The 22,353-nt window shown below is 38.2% G+C and overlaps 1 protein-coding gene across 1 annotated transcript; it reads right to left on the reverse strand.

The window, feature by feature from the left end:
- Positions 1–1,221: 1,221 nt before the first annotated feature.
- On the reverse strand, positions 1,222–22,351 carry LOC121958384 (zinc finger CCHC domain-containing protein 24-like). Its single transcript, XM_042507277.2, has 4 exons — positions 19,693–22,351; positions 18,490–18,690; positions 5,329–5,493; positions 1,222–3,722 (listed from the first exon to the last, which is right to left on the reverse strand). The coding sequence occupies exons 1-4, from the start codon at positions 19,897–19,899 to the stop codon at positions 3,609–3,611; spliced, it is 687 nt and encodes a 228-aa protein (XP_042363211.1). The 5' UTR covers positions 19,900–22,351; the 3' UTR covers positions 1,222–3,608.
- Positions 22,352–22,353: the final 2 nt, after the last annotated feature.

Below are 22,353 nucleotides of genomic sequence, written 5' to 3' on the forward strand. Positions count from 1 at the left end.
TCGTATCAGGATTACAAAAATGCTTTAAACACACAATCAGTCCCTCCTGGATTTCTCTGGCTTTTTTTAGAGGGATTGTTGCGGTCTAAAATGCCTGATTTCTCCACAACTTTTGTAAAAAAAAACCAAAAAAACCTCTTAGGCTTTTAAAAAATATATATTACGGTAGGGGAAAATTGCAACAACAACCAAAAAAGTGTTAATTTTTTAATGTGTATTTTTAAAAAACTAAAGCAACTTGCTCCAGTTTAAATAAAACTGCACTGTGTTGAGTTTGTGCTTAATACTGTGCAAATGTTACCACTAACCATACATTTTTAACTCTTCAAAACCTGGTTCATCATCAGGAGTAAAGGTTATATGACGATATTCACAAGTAAAACACACCTTTAACATTAATTAAATTGCGTATTTTTTGGGGTTTGAACATCATGGGAAACTTTTGAGATAATGTCAGTTCAAAATTTAAAAAATTAATTTCACCTTGGGCTGACCTTTTTGACATTTTAATGTGGAAAAATTACATAATATACCTTTGAACCTGTAATAACTTTATTTCTTTGTTCACTGGCACTTAAACAGCTGTCTGAAGCAGTCTGAGTTAAAGGTGTGTCCATTTATTAGAGGAAGGTGAATGTTTTATCACCAGCTGAGGAATGAAATCTGTCAGTCGTCCCACCTTCCTCTGTTTTCCTCATCAGCCTCAGTCCACTCATGATCTTATTCTGCTAAGTATTTAGTCTGCTGACGTCTGCCCAGAAGAATTAAGGTCTAAAATGTCAGACCTTGTTTCTTCTACTCAGGGAAATGTTTCTTTTAGTGCGTGAGGGGAGTCAGCTTGCCTGGCATCTTGTATCAGAGCGCACCGAGGGCTGTGTCAGCGGAGGTATATGAGAAGGTGATGAAGCCAAATCTGATTGTGCTTTGCCATAAGTAAATTTTACCAGATGCTTGAAAAATATTAAGAGAGATGGATATTTTGTTGTTTTATGTTGTGGGGAGACAAAAATGTGTAACATCTGGATCAGTGAATGTTGAAGACGGAGTTAGATTTTATCAGTTGTCAGCTGTGCGGCCCCGTGTGGACTTTCCCATCACATCCCGGCCAAACCTTCCCACCCCAAAATCCACACTGACACACGGATGAACCAAAAACATTATGTACTTATATTGTCACTAGAGATAACAAAATGTTTTGAAGAACAATGCAGAAACCAGGAACATGTTTAAATATATTTTAATACAAAAACATTTTAGGAGATCAAAAGGAGCAATTTCTCCATAGGTCACTCTAAGGCACATTAAACGGCGTTTCACACATTTTAAACTATTAAAAGTCAGAGGGTATTTCTGTTTTATGTTCATAATTATCACAATTTCAGGAAAATACAAATAGCATCTAAAGCAACATGCAACCGTTCACTTAAAGAGAAAGTTTACACCCAAATCAAAGATACACATTGTACCTTGTACTTGTAGTGCTTTATATTACTTTAGATAGTTTTGGTGTGAGTTGGAGAAATCGGCCGCATTATGTCCGCCTTCTTTTTAGTAAAATGAAACTAGATGGCACTCGGCTTGCCGTACTTGAAGCAAACAAAAAAAAATACATTTAAAAACTCAGCAGCAATGTCTTTTTCCAGAAATCATGACCTGGTTATCCGAGATAGTTCACTGACCTTGTTGTGAGCACTTACATGTAGGAACTATTTTCTTTCTACTGAACTACATCCGCCAACTGTATCACAAAGCAGACAGAAGAGTGCGTCTTGCGTCTTCTGAAACATATTTTGCTGAGGGATCCTGCACAATGTGTGTGCACACACGCTTAGAGAAGCTACAGGAAAACTGCTCAGATGCATGTTTATCTGTAGTTCCAGCAGATGATATTGCAATAAACGCGTTCTCTTGAATCCCAGACACATTTTTTCTACAGTTTACATGCGCAAAAATTTCCAATATTTAATTTTGAATGGTGTCAGGCATTAAATTGTCTTCTTAAGCATCTCATGTCCCTTGGGCAAATTATTTGTCCATTCATCATGAACTCCATTAATTTTATCTGCCATAAAACTCCATCCTGGTGGCTATTCCCCCACAGTGAAAATCCCTCACATCCGGCACACTTTATGGATCCAAAAAGCAGCACCAAAACAGTTCTCCTGGTCTTTCTCAGCTTGCCCGCGCCATTGATTAGCTCCCAGTACTGCAGATTTCTCCCAAGTTTAGTCGATGGATGACCCCAACCTTTGCACTTTATCCCGACATGATGACGCTTTCACATCAGATTGCATAGATTCATTAAATAGCGCATTTTGAACAACTTTTCTTACATATATTTTTACACACACATCATATGCTAATTAAAATTTAATGTTCAGACAACCCATTTGTTCTGGTAAAAAAAGCCAACTATTTACAGATTGCGTTGTAAATAAGGGGAACTGCAAAATCCCCAATGCCCACCTGAGCTGTAACGTCAGCTCGCTCAGTGGTGCCAGGTGGCGCAGTCATGTGGTTGGCGGGGGAAGTTCAGCATAAAGAAAATAGTTCCTAATGAAACTGCTCATAGCGAGGACTGAGGATTATCTTCAGTAACAAAGGAAAGATTTGTTTTTGCTGCTTCGAGCACCACAAGCCGAGTGCCATCTATTTCCATTATACTGGAGAGAGACACAAAAACAATGTTTACTGATAAACAACACTACAGGTAAAAGGAAAAATATATTTTTTTCATTTTAAATTGAAACTGTCCCTTTAATCCCTCATGATCTTTGGTACATTCAGATTCAAATTATTTTTGTTCTCATGTTACATTTGGGACATTATGACCTTTGACCCATAAAAAGCACTTTGGTGAGTCTTTCTTAGCACCGGGTGCAAAAAATACAACTGTGCTGTAATCAGTTCTGTTTTTCAGAAAATTAAGTGTGACTATCACATTGCATTGGTTGTACAAATTACAAACTTCCCCAAAAGATGTCTTTTGATATTCAGGCACATACTTATAAAGAATAAATGTTAGCTGGCTATATATTCCTTCACAAAGTGTAATAATCAACAAAACAGTAATGGCTTAAAAATATATTTAAACAATTATGTACCCTCCAGTACTGATAATACAGATAATAATAATAATGCAGATACACACTAATAATGCATATCCTTCTTAGTAAAGACTTGTTGCATATTTTATACAGAAAACATTTCATTTAAGTTATTTCTGGAATATACAAACATGTAAAAGAGAATCTTCTTCGTCTCGAAGCTCCACTTTTTTTTCCAACATGTTGGACATGAAAGGAGACAGACACAGAGCTAAAGTTTCTTAATTCACAGTTTCATTGTTAAGACTTCAAATGAATATTCACATAATGATAACTGAGGAAGTTACAGGAACCCAGCAAAGCAAAGTACTCATCTCCGCTGACTGATACTTTAAAAAAAAGGAGCCTCTTATACTGAGAGTCACAGTGTCAAAGAAAATACTTCATCAAAATAAACCGTTAGATGTATTACAGAACAATAACGTTAACTATATAACTATTTAGTTATTAAAATAAAAACTCTCCCTTTTTTGGAGGAGTACGTAAGGCGAGTAGAGTGTGTTATTGCACGCGGCGGCAGTAGTAGCCGAGGACTTTGCATTTTTCACACAGGTGTTGTGGATGCTCCTTGCTTTGGTCCGATACATCTAACCCGTCTGGTTTCTCCAGAGGTCGCTGGAACAAAGAAACGGGAATAACTTATCACAGACAGTCAGTACGCCAAGGTTGTGTCCACAGTGTTTTGGGGAATTTAAGGTTTTAATGACCTGTGGAGGACTACTACAGTTACTCGTAATTATGCATGATGCTTTATGTACTGTCAGTTTCAGGCAAAAAATAAAGTACATAAAATCAAATGTCTGTACAGTACTGTTATAATTAAGTTAAATGAAGTACTGTTATGATAAAGTGAAATAAAGCACTGTTATTAAGATTAATGAAGTACTCTTATTTTAGTATGTTTAGTATGTCGTTAAAAAGTTTAATAAAGTCAAATAAAACACTTAAAGTTAAATAGATGACTGTTTTAATTACATTAAACAAAGTACTGTTAAGATAAAGTGAATATAATTATTGTTAAGATTAATAAAGTACTCTTAAACAAAAAAGTACTAATATAATAAGATTAAAATGTTGCTGTGGTAAAGTTAATAAAATTAATTATAGCAATACCACTGGTACTTCACTGGTACTTCTGAAGAATTTGTGTTATTTCAGGCAAAAAATGTTTTTTCTGTGAACCTGAAGCTTCAGATCAAAGGTAAGTTGTTAGCAGTTAGTGGAAATGACAACAGTTACCGCGGCAACGTTAAATATGAGGATTTATTCACAGTGAGCTGGAAACAAACAGCTCTCCAGTTTATTCATGAATAATAACTGCAAATCAAACTGGTGCTCCATGGTCACAAAATGCAGCTATATGGTTGGAGTGTGGAGCCAAGGAAAAATCACGAGACAGCGTACACTCTGTTGTCATTTTATACATCCCACATGGAACAAGTCCTGATGCGTTCAGTATTATCAGTATGTCACCCATCCCATAAGAATATAATATAGCCATTTATATTCTGCCTCAGCATTATGGACAATCATAGTGGCTGGTTGATGATGATTTTTGGAGAAAAATCACCTTTAGATGAAATTCCATAACATTTTGCAGGATCCCTTAGGGCTGATATTTGCATGTGTCATCTAAGTTTGTTCAGGAGTTATTGACTAAATATCAAAAAGGACAAGATATCAAAAACTAAATGCAGTTATATGATGAATTTATACAAAACCATTCACCTTAAAACCTCTTGGTTCAAAAAATCCTTTAGAATTTGACACATGGTGGTACTATTTGCACCGAAAATTAACCACTAGTTTGTTTGGTCGGTGGATTAACTGTCCACCAAACCTATGTATGATAGATACCAAAGATACCAAACGTATTTATCTGTTGTATTATCATACAACAGATACATAAGATAGTGATAAAATCAAATAACATTTTTGCAGCTGAAAACATTTTGCCTGCATCGGTGTGCCAGTTCTACAGCTAACAGCATTTGATTTCCACAGTTAATCTGGTTATTTTGGGCGGTAGAGAAAATATAAAGCAGCTTTTGGCCTCGAGGGTCAAACCATGAGGAAATATACTGTAAAAAAAAATACAGTCACAAAGCATAAATTGGTTTCCAGCCAGGCTTTGTGCAGTGAAGCAGTGTTTTCTTGTAAAGACCCGGCTGTGTCGGTTAACTGAAAACAGTGAGCACAGCAGGTTTAGACGTACTGTTACCTGCTTATGAGGGTAAACGTTGATGTGGCACTTGATACATTCTTGTCCCATGTTGGCCCAGGAGTTCCCGCTCATCCACTTCCTCTTGCATTTTGGGCATTTGTATTCGCCGAAACACCTCTTCTTTCCCTGATAGGGGGTCAGGCCTTCACCTTTAGGTCGAGCCTGAGCACAAACACACAGCAGACAATAATTCTTACATTACTGACCTCGTGTGCAGCCCACTTGAGGCCGACTACATAACTTAAATACTTTCAATTGAGACATTTCTCAACGCGTAAGCCTCGACAGCTCTGCAAACAGTTTGGCTTTCGCCTCTCACCACCTCAAACTGGAGGAGACTGACTGACCTATTTGGTTTCTTTGGATGGCAGCCAAGTCAAAGCTCTGCGTGATTACAACGGGAAGTGATAGCAGCCCCGTTGGTGGTCAAGACAGTTGCGTCAATGGAGGAGTTTTGTGTTATTATTTATGGTTCCTGTCAATACAATATAAAAAGCTAATTTGCTTTGATGCTTGATTAATGCAGTCCTGGAAGAGTGAGCATTTCAAAGAAATGTTTCTTATTTTATTTAAATTAGTGCTGACTGATATGGGTTTTTGGAGATCTAAACAGATTTTAGAGAAGAAAAATGTACATACATAAGAAAAAGGTAAACCTTTGTTGATCCCAGAGAGGAACATTTATTGTTACAGCAGCACAAAGACAGCAATAGTATAAAGAAAGTAAAAGAATGTATAATTAGGAGAAAATATAAGAAAATCTAAACTAAAATAAGAATATAACAAAAATAGAAAAGGTATACACAAACATATGAGGACAAAAAATGAAAGGAAAAGTGACAGTAGTGTAATTAATAGTAACTTAATAGTCAATAGTAAGTTAATAGCATGAACCAGACTGATGCACTGATGGATGACTGAAAAGGCCTACCAGGGGCAGAACCAGGGACCCAAAGTGTTAGGGGGCTCCCTAACAGGTCATGTCATTCAAATTAAAATGTACCAATCAGGCTAAGACTTGAAATGACTACAAAGAGACACAAAAAGACCACAAAGTAATGCAGAGGAACCGCAAAGAGACACAAATTAACTACAAAAAGAAGCAAAACAACCACAAAGAAACACAAAACTGACCCAAAAAGACATAAAATTACCTCACAGATTCACAAAATCTACAATCCTAGAAACACCCTAAAATCCTAGAAATGTAATTCTAGAAACATGTACGGGGCTGCCATTTTGCAAAAGTGGCCCCTAAGCAAAGCAAGTTTAGTATCCCTGGTGTAGAAGGTAAGGAGAATCCTTGTGCTGTAGAAGAAAAAAAAGTTTTAATGGTTTATCTCAAGGAAGTTGGGATATATTGTAAGGCTCAGTGTAATTTATTTGTTGGACAGAAACGACGGTGTCTCAGCTTTCCCATTAGAAATGAACTCCCTCCCTCCAGCTGTGTTCCCGAGGGACCATAAAGGAGGCCCCGGCTGTGGGGGGACCAATGGTAGAGGCCTCCCTGCTATAGGACAAATACCTCAGCCTCTCAGTCATCCCTCCCAGCTGGCCCCGACCCACCAATCAGGACACAAAGATCTTAGCAGGGAGGAAATAAAACCCAGATGAACTCTGCACTTGTATAACATGACAAAATCCTAAACCCATCACAACGAAATCATCTCGACAAGACTGGTTTAAATTAAACGCACCTCTGCTGAAAAGTAGGGCAAGTCAAAATTAAAACTGAGTCGGCACCACTGGAGGAGTTAAACGTCAAATCTTGTTTTGATTTCACAGCAGGAACATATGTCAGCTTCAAAACTTCTTACAGATCATTTTATTCATTTCCAGGACTACATGCGTTTAAGAAAATACGGTTAAGGTTCCAACAGTCAAGTCCCTGACAGTGAGGGCCGCTGTGAAGCACTTTGAGGACTGTGTTTGCATCATTTAGCCACAATGAGGCACTGTGGGAGGTCACTTTTGATGGCAGCCCTGTTTCTGAAGCACCCAGAGGGAGAGCAGACAGAGCATCATCTTCCTGAGGGAGGAAACAGCTTTCATTCTGCAGAACAAGCAAAACAAACTCTACCTAAAGTCTGGAGCCCACAGGGCAGCAAAGGCCATGGCACAGTCCGGAGTTTCCACTGGTCCCATCAAAGATGCGACACTGGCAACCAACAAATGAAAATCACACTTATGACCTGACAGTGACTGGACGCTCTTATGGAAAGCAGGAAAGTTTGAGTGAAGGCAGAAAAATGCACAAATCCGTCATCAAGCTCTCTGCACTCATAACACAACCAGTTTATTTAACACACCTAAGAATGTCTTTCATTGTCTGCCGTGAGGGTGCTTTTGGATAGTCAATATTTAATATATAAATGTTTTAAAAATATTATTTTAACTAGGAAGTGTGCGCGGGTTGGGTCTTACAGCTGAGATAAATATCTCAATCAAAGTAAGAATATTTTTCCAGTGTTCCATTATAGCAATATAGTTAATGCATGCAAAATGACATGTAAAGCAATTAACAGGGATCCAAAACATTTTCATGGACACAATTTCAAAACTTTTCCATGACATTTTAAGGACCCCTAATTTTTTTTATTAAGTCTTGTAGCACTTGCCTGCTGTTTTTTCAAACTCATCAGATTCAAACATAGTTTCATAATGGATGTAAGTGATGGGAAATATAACGTCACACAGCGAGGAATATTAAAGCTGCATTATGTCAACAGACACAGAAAATAATTTTGTGGTTACATAATGTAGAAGGTTATCCACAATACTGTAAAACTTTCATTACAAATCACAAAATCCCTTGACTTTTCCAAAACTTCCAATGATTTTTTTTTTTTAATTTATTCAATAACTTCTCCACGCCTGCAACATTAGATTGGGAAATTTCATTTATTTTTCCAGGTTTTCCATGACCATGGAAATCCTGAATTACAATTCATTCAATTTTGCACACAGAACGTTCGTGCTAGTTGGCTGTAGTTTTCAATGTCTTTGGCAGCATGAGATAGCGCAACAGTTGGCCTTCGCCGCCACTAGTTCTTCGATGTCAGTTTGGTAGCCTATGTCAGGTTGATACAGTTTGCCAGATATGCAAAAGAGAAACATGTATGCATTATGTTAATAGAAAATGTAATTTGCTCAGCATAACTTTTACCCCCAAAAGATATGTGTTGTTTCAAATTATGCTCCACTCACATGGAATTAGGTAGACGGCAGACCACAGACGGACAACACCTTCTGGATGGCACGGGAAATTCAAATAATCTGACAGAATGGCAGGACGTTAAAACAAAACATGAATGATGATATGATGCAATGGTAACAAATTCATTCATTCATTCATTCATTCATTGTCCGTAACCGCTTGTCCTCATGAGGGTTGAGGGTGGTAACAAATTTTCCTGTAAAAATATGTTAAACTACTGGCAGCTGTAGTTTCCAGCATCTTACCATTAGTTTACAGTGTCATGAACCATACCATATTTACTTCAGTGGTATGTTATCATTAAATTTATTACAGTATTCTGCAGTAGAATGTGAAGTTTACAGTGTAATGCTGTAATAAAACTGCATAATGCTTTAAAACACAAAGCAGCCTAATGGCTGTTGTTTTGCACCAAAAAGCGGAATTACTGTATTTATTACTCCATATTTGCAACTTTATTTGTACCTGCAACTTTTAACAGTGCGATGGTGCATTGTTTCCAAACAAATAGTACAAAATATTTTTTATGTATTTATTCTAGTAATGTCTAGAGATTGTCCAGATCACCCATGTGGACACCAAAATGCTAAATAATTTTAACTTTGAATGACAATGCTGTCCACCGTTACTGATGCCGGCATTTTGGCATCACCTAATATTACTGTTATGCTCTTGTCCACTAAAATGATATCCAATTTACTTTCTACCAGATTCCATGTGAATGCAGCATTTGAACAAAATTTCTCGAAGTCAGGACTGGGTACTGCTGCCTTAGGAAAAAAAAGTCAAGGAATCACCAATGTTATGACAATGTATCCTTTAGAGACCGTGAATGTTATTCCAAATTTCATGTAAATCCATCCAACAGTTGTGGAAATATTTCACTCTGGACCAAAGTGGTGGTTCAGCTGAGCGACCAACATTGCCAATGCTGCTGACGTAGCTAAAATCATGAATCCATGATGTTAAAGGCTTGTTTTTTAGACTAAAGTTTTCCATTTTTGGCCCCTTTTCTTTTCACACAGTAATAAATTCTAAAAGCTCAAACACATTTTCTCCCAAAACATACTCTCCATATTTGATCGAAGATCTTTGCAACCTCAAACCATGTGTGAGAAACTGTTTTGTTTTAGGATAAATAGATGTTAAATTCATTTATTATGTGCATTACAACTCATCACATCCAAAAGCCATAACTTTGGTTGTGTAACTTAAATCAGCTCCAGAGTGCACAGAGCGATGTAAAGCCAGATTTTAAGGCTGCAGCAGATAAGCTTGGCCCAGATCCTTGCAGCCTGGTGAGAGAGGCCCAGGAGGTTGGCTGCCTCCCTCTGCCATCATCTGGAAACCATCAGGATAAACAATGGACTACTCCAAATCCTCACCCCCCCTCCTCTTTTCTCTCTCCCCCATTCACTCTCTCCCCCGCTTCCAAAGCCCCATGAGACATTCATCCTGGAGAACACAGCAACACCAAGCCTCTCGGATACCATGTGGTCAATTACTCCACACTAACAAACCCGCAGTGCTCGCTCGCCCTCGCTGGGTTTAATTTGTATCAGACCCCCACAGCATCAGGGAGAAGCCCAGCTGTTACCAAAGCAAAACAACACATTACCGCCCGGACTGAGATCCACAGCAATAGGTCTCCTATGTTTTAAAGACTCCTGTGTCGACTTAAGTGATACTACTTCATTATTTGTGAAATCGATTATCTCCAGGAGGGTTTAAAGCAACAAGCTGATGACCTATACTGTTTTCCTTAAAGAAGTATTTTAATTGGAATTGGTCTTTTCATAAAATGAGGCTTTCTGGAGCAGAAAAATGCAAATACTTGTTCTACTGTGACCAGAGAAAACAGAGGAAAAGAAATGACATTCAGTTTTGCTCAAGAAAACCTACAACTACAAAAATGCATTGCACCGCACTGGACCAAAAAAGGCTCCAACTGGTGGGTGACGTAATGCGAGTTTGTCCGTTTTAACAGGGTAAACAATATGGCAGATGGTTGGTGACAATTCGTATTACAGAAAAAAGAGTGCACTAAAATATGTTTCTGAAGATATTGAGACAAGAAATAGGCCACGCAGTAACAGAATCTTGGTCCATATTTGATCAGCTACTTGGTTTCATCATTTCTTGTTTTCAGCCTCCATTTTTACAATACAGAAAACAGTATGGCATCCACTTCCCGTTCAGAGATTCTCGTATAACAGCCCAACAGTGCACTAAAACATGTTTCTGAAGAGATTTTAGGCAAAATATAGGCAATTCAATAACAGAATATTGGTTTATAGGTGTTTAGTGCTGCTTTGTTTTACAGTTTGATCTGTCTTTAAGAGAGAGAGAGACAGAGGGGCATTTCTCTCTCTCTCTCTCTCTCTCTCGATATGCTTTTATACTCTTTAACTATTTTTTAACATAGGGCTACATTCCCGTTCATGCACCAAATTTACCAGGAAAAAAATTTTGAATTCTTTGATTCCTGCTCCTAAATGGTGAATGTTTTCTGGTTTCTTAACCTCTATATGACAGTAAACTGAACATCTTTGGGTTTTGGACAAAACAAATTGATTTGAGTACTTTATCTTGGGCTTTGGGAAACACTGACTGACATTTTTAATCCATTTTCTGAAATTTTTTATTGACCAAACAATAAATCTAGTAATTGCAAAAACGATCTATAGATTAATCAACACAGACAGTTATAATTGGTCACAGACTTCTTAGAAGGAAATGTCATATGTTGCAAAAATGAATCAGAATACATTAGTACATTTGTATAATCCCAGAGATGATTTGTCTGATTATGTCACAGTTGTCATGAAGCAAATAGCGAGCATACTAAAAATATTCAGTTCCAACCCTGCGTCTTTATCTCAAGTATTACTTTGACAGGCACATTAGATTATGATGACAGTTAAGTCACTGTATATGAAGCTGTAATTCTTCCATGCAGCCTTTCTACAAATCTTGCAGATCTGAAATACTGAAGGGATTAACCTTCCCCCTCTCCAAAACAAACATGATTAGATCAAAACAACTGGAGGCCAAAAAGCAAACGATTGGTTTTCTATTCCCCTTCATGGGTTTTCAATTTTGCATCAATCCCATTGCTCGAAGCATGTAGAGCCTTTAAACTAGCAGACAGATTTCCACATATTCACAGACGTTATTCTTCTCAGCATTTATTTCACGCACAGTGCTGCTTTTATGAGGGAGGATTATCTACAAGTACACACTCCACTCTATCCAGAGTCTGACTGAGCTCCAGTCCTGGCTGTGGGCAAGTTGACGACATACGCAGCTGTAAACTGGCGTTATGTTTCACACAGGGTGAGTGACAGGGGCAGGTGGGCTGGCACACAAACAAGAAATGCAACAGCACAATATTTTCAACTTCAGTTCGAAACACAGCTAAGCGAGAGTGAAGAAGGCAGAAGTGGTTCTCTGGAGGTTGCTAACAATGAGTTTGATTTCATTGTCATGTTCAGAAATTGATGCAGTTTCAGTCAGTGTTGTGGGAATGATTCTCATTATTGTCAATGAGGACAACACAAAAACATGCAGTCACTTTTTAAAGTGACAACTCAAGTGATATACTGTGGTTGTAATGGCATTTTACTGCATCTGTTAATGAGTGGATCTACCTTTATACCCTTCATACTCCCTACAAGGGAAAAATCATAATCACGATTCATTTTGGTCAATATTGATAATGATTACTCATCGATTTTGGATACATCACCCATTTACTGAACGTAACCCCCAACAAAACATAAAACAGTGGATTAACTTGAACTTTAAATATAATTCAACTGTGAAACTATATAAATATAAACATGGCACAAGAGGAGAAGGAGAGACCCCACGTTGTTGGCACAAGAGTCATAGATTGTGATGACTCTGAGCAGCATGCATGGAAATGCATTACAGTATAATAAATAAATAAATAAATAATAAACTAATCACTTTTTCCCTGATGGTCTCAGTAGCTTGATTTGTCACTAGTTTCAAGGAGAGGCTTTAAAGTCACTTGTAAGAGAGTTGCTAAGTTGCCAACACTGAGCTCACCACTGTAAAGGAAAAGGATGAGCTGGATTTACAACACAAGTCAAAACGAGAGTATCATTGCCAAACTGAATGCAGCACGATTATTGTTTCATCTCAAATATCTTGTTTCCATATTCGCTGGAAGCCAAAACCGTAATTGAAAATAAAATTTGATTAACTACCCAGCTGTACCCTAACATCAACCAAATGTTGACTACTTGAGATAAAAATCATTTGAAAAACTTCCTGTCATTAATCCTTCCGCACAATGCATGAGTAACTTCAATGGTAGGGCTGATCTTAATCTTTCTGGGGCCATAAACACGACTTGATAAGAACTCAAATTACAAAATTTGATATAGTGTTCCCAAATACCATCATTTTGTATTCACCCCTGAAACTGATTATAAAATGTGCTTTTTATAAAACCAAAATGTAGAAATGCACCCCCAAATACCATTGGTTAATTTTTACTGCCTCAACACATTCATTTGTCTTAATCCTGAAATTTAATATAGTGCCCCTAAATCCAGAATTTAATATTTTATCCCTTAAATCCAAAATTTGTTTTGGCACCCAAACTCACCTAAAACAAATCCCCAAATGTGGTATAACTCACCAAAATCTACTTCTATGAATCCGCATACAATGTTATTTAATTTTAGTGAAAGTAATTATTTTTAAAACCTGCTTTTAAAAAACTACTTTATAGGAGACAAGAAAATGGATCTATTCTGTAAACAAGAAATAAGTTTTAGAGCTCAGAAAAAAAGCAAATGAGTAAAGAGTAAAAGATGATCATCATCTTTCAAAAAGCTAGTAAATAATCTAGGTGAGATTTTTATGTTAACTGTAGTCAAGAATACATTTTTAAACCTCAAGAACAACTTTAATTTTGACAGCAAGGTACAAATAACTTAAAACTAAAGATGTGATACAACTATATTTAGAGCCAAAGAAAGGGAAACTAAACATTTCACTCTCATTTCCCTTTCCTTCCCCTCTGACATCCACAATGACTCAGTCCTCCAGGAAAACAAAAGTGATTTATCTTGAAAACTTGCAACCACATAAAAACTGAGCTCTTCTGCTGCATTTTTCTCTTATATGTTCATTAGCTCAGAGTAGATGACAGCCACTGCTTATCAGAGGGAGTCTATCTACCCCACATACCACGGTTTCCTCTATCTTGCTCATCCTCCTCAGCAGATGATCCGGCCAAAAGCAACAGACAGCATACTGAGAAAAGATAAGACGTTTATCAGCAGTGAAAACAAAAGGACCAAAGCAACAGTCATCAAACAGTGTTGCTTGAGATTCACCAGTTACACATTTAGCGATTAACGGTATCCCTCCACCTGAAGTAAAGCATCCAGTTCCAAAACAACACTAATGTCATTATCAGTATTTGAATCAAGATTTCAGCAGAAAAACATGTGCTTTAAGTAGTGAGCTTTAGAGGTGCTGATACCTTTGGGCAGAGCCAGGAAAGCTGATTCATCTCCAGCCTGCATGATAAGTTAAGTTAACCAAATATGAAGCAACTGCCACCAACCAGCTAGTTAAGCTTACCACTGGAAACAGAGGGTTACAGCAAGCCTGAACCCCTCCCAAAACTCAGAAAAGTACATTTTGTATCTTGTCTCTTTAATCTGTACAAAAAAGAAGTGTAAAAGAAGAAAAAAATCATCATTTTAGGGCAACTATTTCTCTCTGAAATGTTGAACTTTTCCTTTAATTGTAAGCAACTACATCGAGTTACAGTAAGGTATAGCAAAATGGGATGAAATACTAGTTAGAACTTATGCAACTTAAAACTAAAAATATCTGTTTCAGCCTTCAAAGACCAAACATAAATCAAGAAATTCCATGTCCGAGCCTATCAAAAGTTCCTCTTTCCAAAGTAATCATCAAAGCAGACTTTTTCCTTCCATTCAAACCTGATTAAACTGTAACAGTAAAGACATACACCCTCTTCCTGTGCTACCCACTGTTTCCAAAAACACATTCTGGATGCAGACATCTCTGGGCAGCTGCTCACTGGCCCTTTAAACAAGTGTCCGACAACCACCCTTCTGCATAGATAGAGAGAGAGAGAGTCGGAGATGACTGCAGCCAAGCAGAGCTGAGCGAACAATACAGCCTGACTTCCTGACCTCTGGTTCCACAGCCCCTCTGGAGAAACAATGCTCTCCTTATTTAGCCCAGGCTCTTCCCACCATACACCCATGTACTGTCAGCACACTGTCACTAGTGTATTCTCCTTACAGTAACTGGGCTCAGCTACTTAATTGGCAAGGGGTCATTAAAATGTTGTGACCCTGGGTTACGGGGGGAAAGGTGTTAAACCTGCCGCACATTTAGCAAGTTTTGCAATCTAACCGGACAAAGAGCTTATGATTTTCAGATTAGGACTCATAGTAAAAGAGAACCTACGATGTTCATTTTTAGGACTATGGTTGTATTTAAGGCTCTTACTGTTTACATTCTCTAATGTATGAAAAACACTTTTTTCCCCAGACCGTCTGTTCATCCTCTGTCTGAAACACTCTGATTTAGCGCCTGTCTCTTTAAGCCCCCCATCCCAAAAAGCAAATTTTTTCCCCCAGATGACATATAAAGAAATCTGTCATAATCTGATGTCAACTTGTAGCCAAAGTAGCAATGTTGGAAGTTGAGTAGGCTAGTCACATGGTAATATCAGCACGTCATCGGTATCGGCAGATATTGGCTTTAAATATTGGCTTTCTGCTGATATCACAAACAATTATTTTTTAAATTATTTACAAAGTGGACATATACATGACATTTACCCCAAGTTGAAGTATTTTTCTTTCTTTGCACATGAATGAATATTACATACACTGAAAAGAATTGTATTTTATGTCTACATCTGCTGGCGGACCTTTACAATAAGAGTATGTATAATATGATGCTAATTAAGCTACAGAAGAGACTTGATGATCTGTATAATTAGTGGGGGAAAAAGTGGATCGATATCGGTATTGGCTATCAGCCAAATAAGTTGCTATATATCGGCATATCGGAAATCAGCAATAAATCCAATATTGTGCATTTCTACTAGTCAATGTCATAAACCTGAGGTTTTTGCTTGCAGAGATTACTTTTACATATCCCATTATTTGAATCTTTGGCCATGTTTGATATGAACATCCCTCACTGTAATATTATATATGTATGACTAAAAGTGAGGATGCATACTAGGTCCCATTTTATAGAAAGTTGGAAAACGGATTTTTCTGCAACCCAACACATTGTAAAATATTAAAAGTGTATCCACACAATGTATTTCAGTTGTCTTGAGCTAAAAAATGCCTCAGATTCCAGCCAACAAGAACAAAACGCAGTTTGTTCATTAGTTACAGCTTCAAAAGAACGTTCAGCTCAGCTTCAACTGAAGAGGCCTTTTGTCATGACAACGGCTGCGTAATCATCGCTATGGGTCTGAAATATTAGCACCACATGATAAAATCTGACATCATCTTTCTAAAGCAGAGCGAGAGCCAGCCAGCAGAAATGGTTTCCAGATTTTGCACATTTTAAGGGGCGTGGCTGCAGAGAAGAATCGTAAATATCTCAGAGTGATCCTTTGACGTCTTAACCCTCTGGTGAAGCAAGTAACCCAACTCTGCACTATGCTGTCAACAGGATGTTTACCGCTAACGTGCCAAGGACAGCATGGATAGCATGTCTGATACCTTTCAGTGAGGCTGCAACTCAGATCTCATGTGGTCCACCTTAACTGGCACTTTTCGTTATTTTTCATCACCTAAGGCCTTCCACTGAGGTACCATGTGTTTCTTTATCAAAGAGGCAGACTTCTTAAGTTGACATGGGCCCCATTCCACCCGGAGAGAGGCTGTTAAAGGCCCCGCACACCCACTTCCTGTGTGCTTCTTCTCTCATCTTACTGAGCCGTGACATTCTTTGATTCCTGTCCACTTCAGCCCCAGTGCAAACCAGTCAGCTATGGAAGCCCGCAACAAACAGTCTAAAGAAACTCACAGCTGCTAATAAGATGTTTTATACCACTCCATAAAAAACAGCTTTTAAACAAGTGATTTTGCAATGCTTTGATTTATGCATCTCTGTTCTTCATTTGCAAAATCTGCAAGGATGCACACAGTTTTCCTCATGGTCAGGTTCAAAGAGGCCCTAAAGATCGATGCATACTCAAAATGAGTCTCAGTGTGTTGCTGAGAGCATCTTTTGAGCATTTTTTTTCAAACGTATTTCTGAAACTGAGGAACCGACGGCAGCACACGCTTTCTGCTGCGTTAGTCCAGGTGTGCACAGATGTGAAAATGTTAAGAGCTATAAACGTACTGCAAATTATTTTCTCCACATTCCTCACATTCCTCCGCTGTCTGTATTCATTGCTGAGCTAAATCAATCTCCTCTGTGTTGGCAGTGATGGAGGCTAAAAGCTCTTAGATACGGTGATGAAAATGTGGCCAGGACATATGTGAGCAGATAGACGGACTCTTCCCATGTTTCTGCCTGTTGGTTTTTTCGTAAAGGATATTTAGGGAAATTTGCTAATTGAATTGCTTGCAGAGAGTTAGATGAGAAGATTGATACCATTCACATCGGTACAGTAAATATGTAAGTTAGCTGGTGTCGAGCAGCCGGATAGCTTAGCTTTAAGACTGGAAATGTGGGGGAAACAGCTACTCTGGCTGTCCAAAGGTTACAAAATCCATCTACGAGTACCTCAAAAACTCACTAATAACACATTTGTGGTCTTTGAACAGAGTCATACTAGCTGTTTTAAGTCTCCCTGCTAAGCTAAGCTAACAGGCTTAATCTTCTCATTTAACCCTCGGCCAGAACTCAAGTATTTTCCCAAATTGTCCAACTACTTCAAGCTCACTTAGCAGGAATTCAACTGTGATATGTTTGGTGGGTGTAGTTTGGTGGAAAGAAAATAGTTCCTAAATGAAACTGTTTACAACAAGGTCTGTGGATTATCTTGAGTAACCGAGTTATGATGTCTGTAAAGAGACATTGCTGTTGAGTTTTTCCAATGTAAATTTTTGGTGCTTTGAGCATCACAAGCTGACATCTAGTTCTATTATATCCAAGAGAGGGCAGACATCTCTACAGCTAGTATCTCAAACACTCAGCAACTCACACCAAAACAATCTAGATTGATAAATAGCGCTACAGGTGAGAGGAGAAATACATACTTTTGATTTTGAGGTGAACTTTACCCTAAGAAGCTTCCAGTGTTATAATTTACAGAATTAAGTTGCAGCTTTCACATGAAAGGAAGCAATTGCTCTTTATATGACTCCTTTATATAGCCTAATTGACCAGTAAAAGTCAACTAGCTGGTTGAATTTCTACTTTTTGCTGTACCTCTCTTCTAGGACACATCCTGTCCATCAGTCATGTGATTATTTCCATTACACCTAACAAATGTCAGGCATTTCCCTCTGAACATGATCAATGGGGAACCGCAGCTGCACATAAAGCAGTGGTATTATTTCTCTCGTGTTTGGAGAGGAGGCCGTGCCTAGTTCCACAGAGAAACCTATCATCTTTCATTAAGGCCAGCTCTGAGATCCAATCTGGCATCTGCTGCTGATTACCAACCTGCGGTGGTACATCTAACTCAAATATGTGCTGAGGAATCTATTTCACAATGAAAAAACACATAATATTCTACCTCTGAGTTAAAGTTTTAATAGCATTAGAGTTTAAGCAAGGGTGAACAGTCTGAATACATGATTTTCACTTCATCGGACAGCACTTTGTATGTTTTTTGAAACACACTGATGCATTTGATAGACACCTCAAAGGGCCCACACACTGTACAGCAGTTTCTGCACCTGACTGATGTTAAGCATCACAGACTGGCTCACCTGAGGGCAGTCTTTGATGTAGTGGCCTTTGTTGAAGCAAAGATGGCACAGGTAGTTGGGCGGCGGCCTTTTGCTGGGTTTGCGTGTCTCGGGGGACAGGGAGAGGTCTGAGAAATGGTCCGCCAGAGAGCTCAGGCCGTCCACGATATTGTTGAGGGACCCGTAGGGCGAGGAGCTCTTGTAGAAATTGTTGTTCAAGGCCTGTCAGAGAAAAAGATTGTTGTGCTGACTCTACAATGAAAGAGCATCTCAGAGGCAGCATGGCAGTCCATCACCCTGATTGATTCTCCTGTTTGTGCCTCTGACAGTAGCCAACATTATTTCGATTCTGCAGATGTGCTGCCTTTATTGCATTTAGACTGTGGGGCCAATAGTGTCCATTTCCTCAACAGAACAAAATGCCTTTGTCATTGGTGCTTATAACTTGTTCTTTTGGCACGGCACAATCAGCATCATTGTGCCTGTGGAGGAGACGGGTGCTATGGCACCGCAGGGGCAAACATGAAGAACAGCCTGCGGACACTGGCTGTTTACTCTGAAGGCATCACAGACAGAGAATTGTGATCAGATGCACATGTAAGTAATGATCTGTATGAGACGCAAAACAGCTGTATGTCTGTGGCATGTGTGCCATTACAGTATATTTGAACGTGTTCATTTTGAAAGTTTAAAAGTAATTGCAAATTTGGATTTTTATGCAAATGTTTTACTCAAAACTAACTTTTTTATACCCAGTTTTCTTACTTTCCCAATATGGGTCAGTATAAAATTAAGCAGCTCCACTGATCGAACACAGCACACTCCTCTGACCAAGCAGAGGCCAGTCAGGGTGAACTCCAACATTTTTTAAACCTTGTGAGAGGTCTTTCTCAACCTGCCATTCCCCCCCTCCAGCTGCACACTGACACCAGAACAGTCTGAACACACTCAGGCACTATACCAGGGTACAAAACACATATTCATGTACTACCCACTCACCACAGTGCGACCCAATGAAGGCATGCAGGTGAGGTTTACTGTATGGGCAGCAAAAATAACCTGCAGTGAAATACTGTATGTGTTTCATTTTCATTTGGGAAAGACATATTTGACATGCAAAAAAAAAGATGAATAAGTGAAGGTTTCAGCAATGAATGTTGTGAAATACTATGCAAAGTGTTAATTATATCCATGAGCGCGTTATGACAGTGACAGGAACTCTACCTCACTCCTCAGATGGAAGAAGTTGTTGAGATAGTTGGCGCTCAGATCAGCTGCGCTGCGCTTGGAGATGTCCTGAGGAGAAGAGTCCGACTCGGCTTTGAACGCGTCAAACGTGCTGCTCTGAGTGTCTTGCAGAGACATGTAGACCCAGTTGAGCAGCTGTGCAGGTTGGTACACGGTGGCACCAGTCTCTATAGCAGACATCATGTTGTTTTATGGAGGACTGCGCCTCTTGGAACAGCACCGTCAGAAACGCCGGATCTTCTGGATCACACTACTTCTTTCAGTCATCCCCCCTCGCTCCGGCTGGATGGGTGTGATCCTTGTGTTCACCTGGGGAGCCCTGATGGACCCCAGTAACCGCACAGCAGTCGCGGGGGAGGACGCAGTGGAAGCATGAAGCGCAAAAGCCTGAATGCCAGTAGGAAGCGTGGAGCAGCGCTCCAGCCACGACTTTGCGCTGCGTCACAGCGAATAGGAGGTCCAACATGAGTTTGCATCTTTCTGCTTAACTTTTCTTTGCACATTTAGGTACAGAACCAGGGATATCTGAGAGAGACACGTACTATACAGTATTATGATCTAAAAACCAGGAGTTATAATGGAGGGAGAAAGGGAAAATGACATAGAGACCTGTATGTTTTGTTTTTGACTAAGTATTTATTGTGAGAAAACACCGAGTTACGTTAAAATATTTACCAAAACTTTTAGATTTTCTAGTAAAATCAATGTTGCAGGTCAGTTTTTCCCCATACTTCTCTGTTTACAGTTTACAACTACTTTTTAAATTGTATTGCATAAATACATGTTATTATTATGTTTTTAAGAAAAACTATGAGGGGCTTTTTGGATTTTTTTTGTTTTTCTTGCATTTAGGAGAGGTAACGGGAAAATACATGGATGTTTCCCACCGTAGATATATCCATCATACACAGTAGAAAAGTAAAATTCCACACTTCACGTTGCTCTGGTGGATTGACTACACTAAACCAAGAGTTACTGTGGATGTCTACACTGACAATCACTTTTTGAAAAAGGTAAACTGAAACTTATTTGATACAAGACCAAAAGGCTGCAGCCTGCAATGCACGCCTTGACCACAAGTTGACTGCTGCCATCTAGTGTTTTTTATTGATATCACTGAGTGTTTGATATAATCCAAATGTCAGGAGCGACTGTAACATTTGAAAATATGTCACTGCCTCCAGGCTAAGGACTACTCAAAAAATCTAGACAGGTCTATTTATTGTCATTTAAGATTGCAGTCACAAAGAAGACACGAGATTTAAATTTTAAGTATCCTGATGTGATGTGTATATACAGAAAATACGTAGCATTTTATTAAAATGTTCAAATTAAAAATCACAGCTAGCCCTAATCTCATCCCCTTGACATATAAACCGAAATATGGAAGCCCATTTTTGCCAGTGTGATGGTAAAAAAAACTCCTGTAAATAACTGGCCTATAATTTTTTAAAAAAAACAATCTCAAAATAATGAGGAACTTTCCCAAAATAACTCATCTCAAAATAATGGCGTGGTGAGCCATTTAAAAAATAATAAGAAACTCTCCCAAAACATCAATTTGATATCTCAAATTATGAAAAACTATGGATAACTAGATCTTTTTTTAAGAAAATGTCTAGATAAATAGGCCTAATATAAATTTGTTTAACGAACATATTTTGTGCTTCATAATAGACAAAGTATGGAGGCCTATTTCTGCATGTGTGACAAAAAAAATCCTGTAAGTCATTGGCCTATGATAACAAAGTCTCTTGAGAAACTTAATTGAATAATGCCATATGTCAAAATAATGAGATACTTTCTTAAAATATTGACTTAATATCTCAAAATAATGGAAAAAAAAATGTACTAAGGGATTGTAGAAAGTGGCTGGCATGCAAATTATTATTTTTTCTTTCTCTTCCATCATGACCTTCCCTGGGGCTTCAAATATTTTACCTTTAGCCTCTCTAAAGTGACTGAGGGAAAATGCATGACCCTCCCTTCACTATATTTTACAGTTTCTGGCTATGGTAAATTGCGTAATTTTTGAAAATTTTAAAGAACATGGCTTTCAACTCCACTAACAGGTTTGTGGTTATGGTGATATTTAAAATAAATATAAGACATAACATTTTAAAGTTGAATGTACCTCCTCTGAACCAAATAAAAAACATAATTACCCAGTACTAAAAAAAATAATTTGAAGTGCCTCCCCCATTTTACACCATCCCTACATAGCATAAATGAGGATGAATGCCTAGGCCACTATTTTGAAAAAGTTTAATTCAAGAGAAAAAGTTATTATTTTGAGATACAACATCATTATTTTCAGCTAATAACTCATTATAGGCTATAAAATAAGCTACTGAGTCATTACTTTGGGATAATGACTTGTTTTAATAACTATATAACTAAATTAATAAACATATAACTATGTTTTTGAGATATCAACTAATTATTTGGGGAAAAGGCTACTAAATTATTATTCTGAGATGCTAAATCAATATTTCGAGAATGTTTCTTATTCTGACTTACAGGAGTTTTTTTCTTTATTGTATCGGCAGAAATGGGCTTCCATACAATAGCTATATTAAAGTAGCCTAGAATCACAAATATTCTTGCTTATCAAGTCGCGCACTATTACCTACAATA

The sequence above is a fragment of the Plectropomus leopardus genome, chromosome 19, assembly GCF_026936395.1.
Source record: "Plectropomus leopardus strain MGB_pleo_1.0 chromosome 19, ASM2693639v1, whole genome shotgun sequence".
Lineage (NCBI taxonomy): Eukaryota > Metazoa > Chordata > Actinopteri > Perciformes > Serranidae > Plectropomus > Plectropomus leopardus.

Excerpts from the sequence above, each read along its gene's own strand:
- LOC121958384 (XM_042507277.2), bottom strand. The coding sequence starts at position 19,899 with ATGATGTCTGCTATAGAGACTGGTGCCACCGTGTACCAACCTGCACAG. Across the intron at positions 18,691-19,692 it reads TCTTCCATCTGAGGAGTGAG|GCCTTGAACAACAATTTCTA; the intron begins GTAGAGTTCCTG and ends TTTCTCTGACAG. Across the intron at positions 3,723-5,328 it reads ACGTTTACCCTCATAAGCAG|CGACCTCTGGAGAAACCAGA; the intron begins GTAACAGTACGT and ends TCTTTGTTCCAG.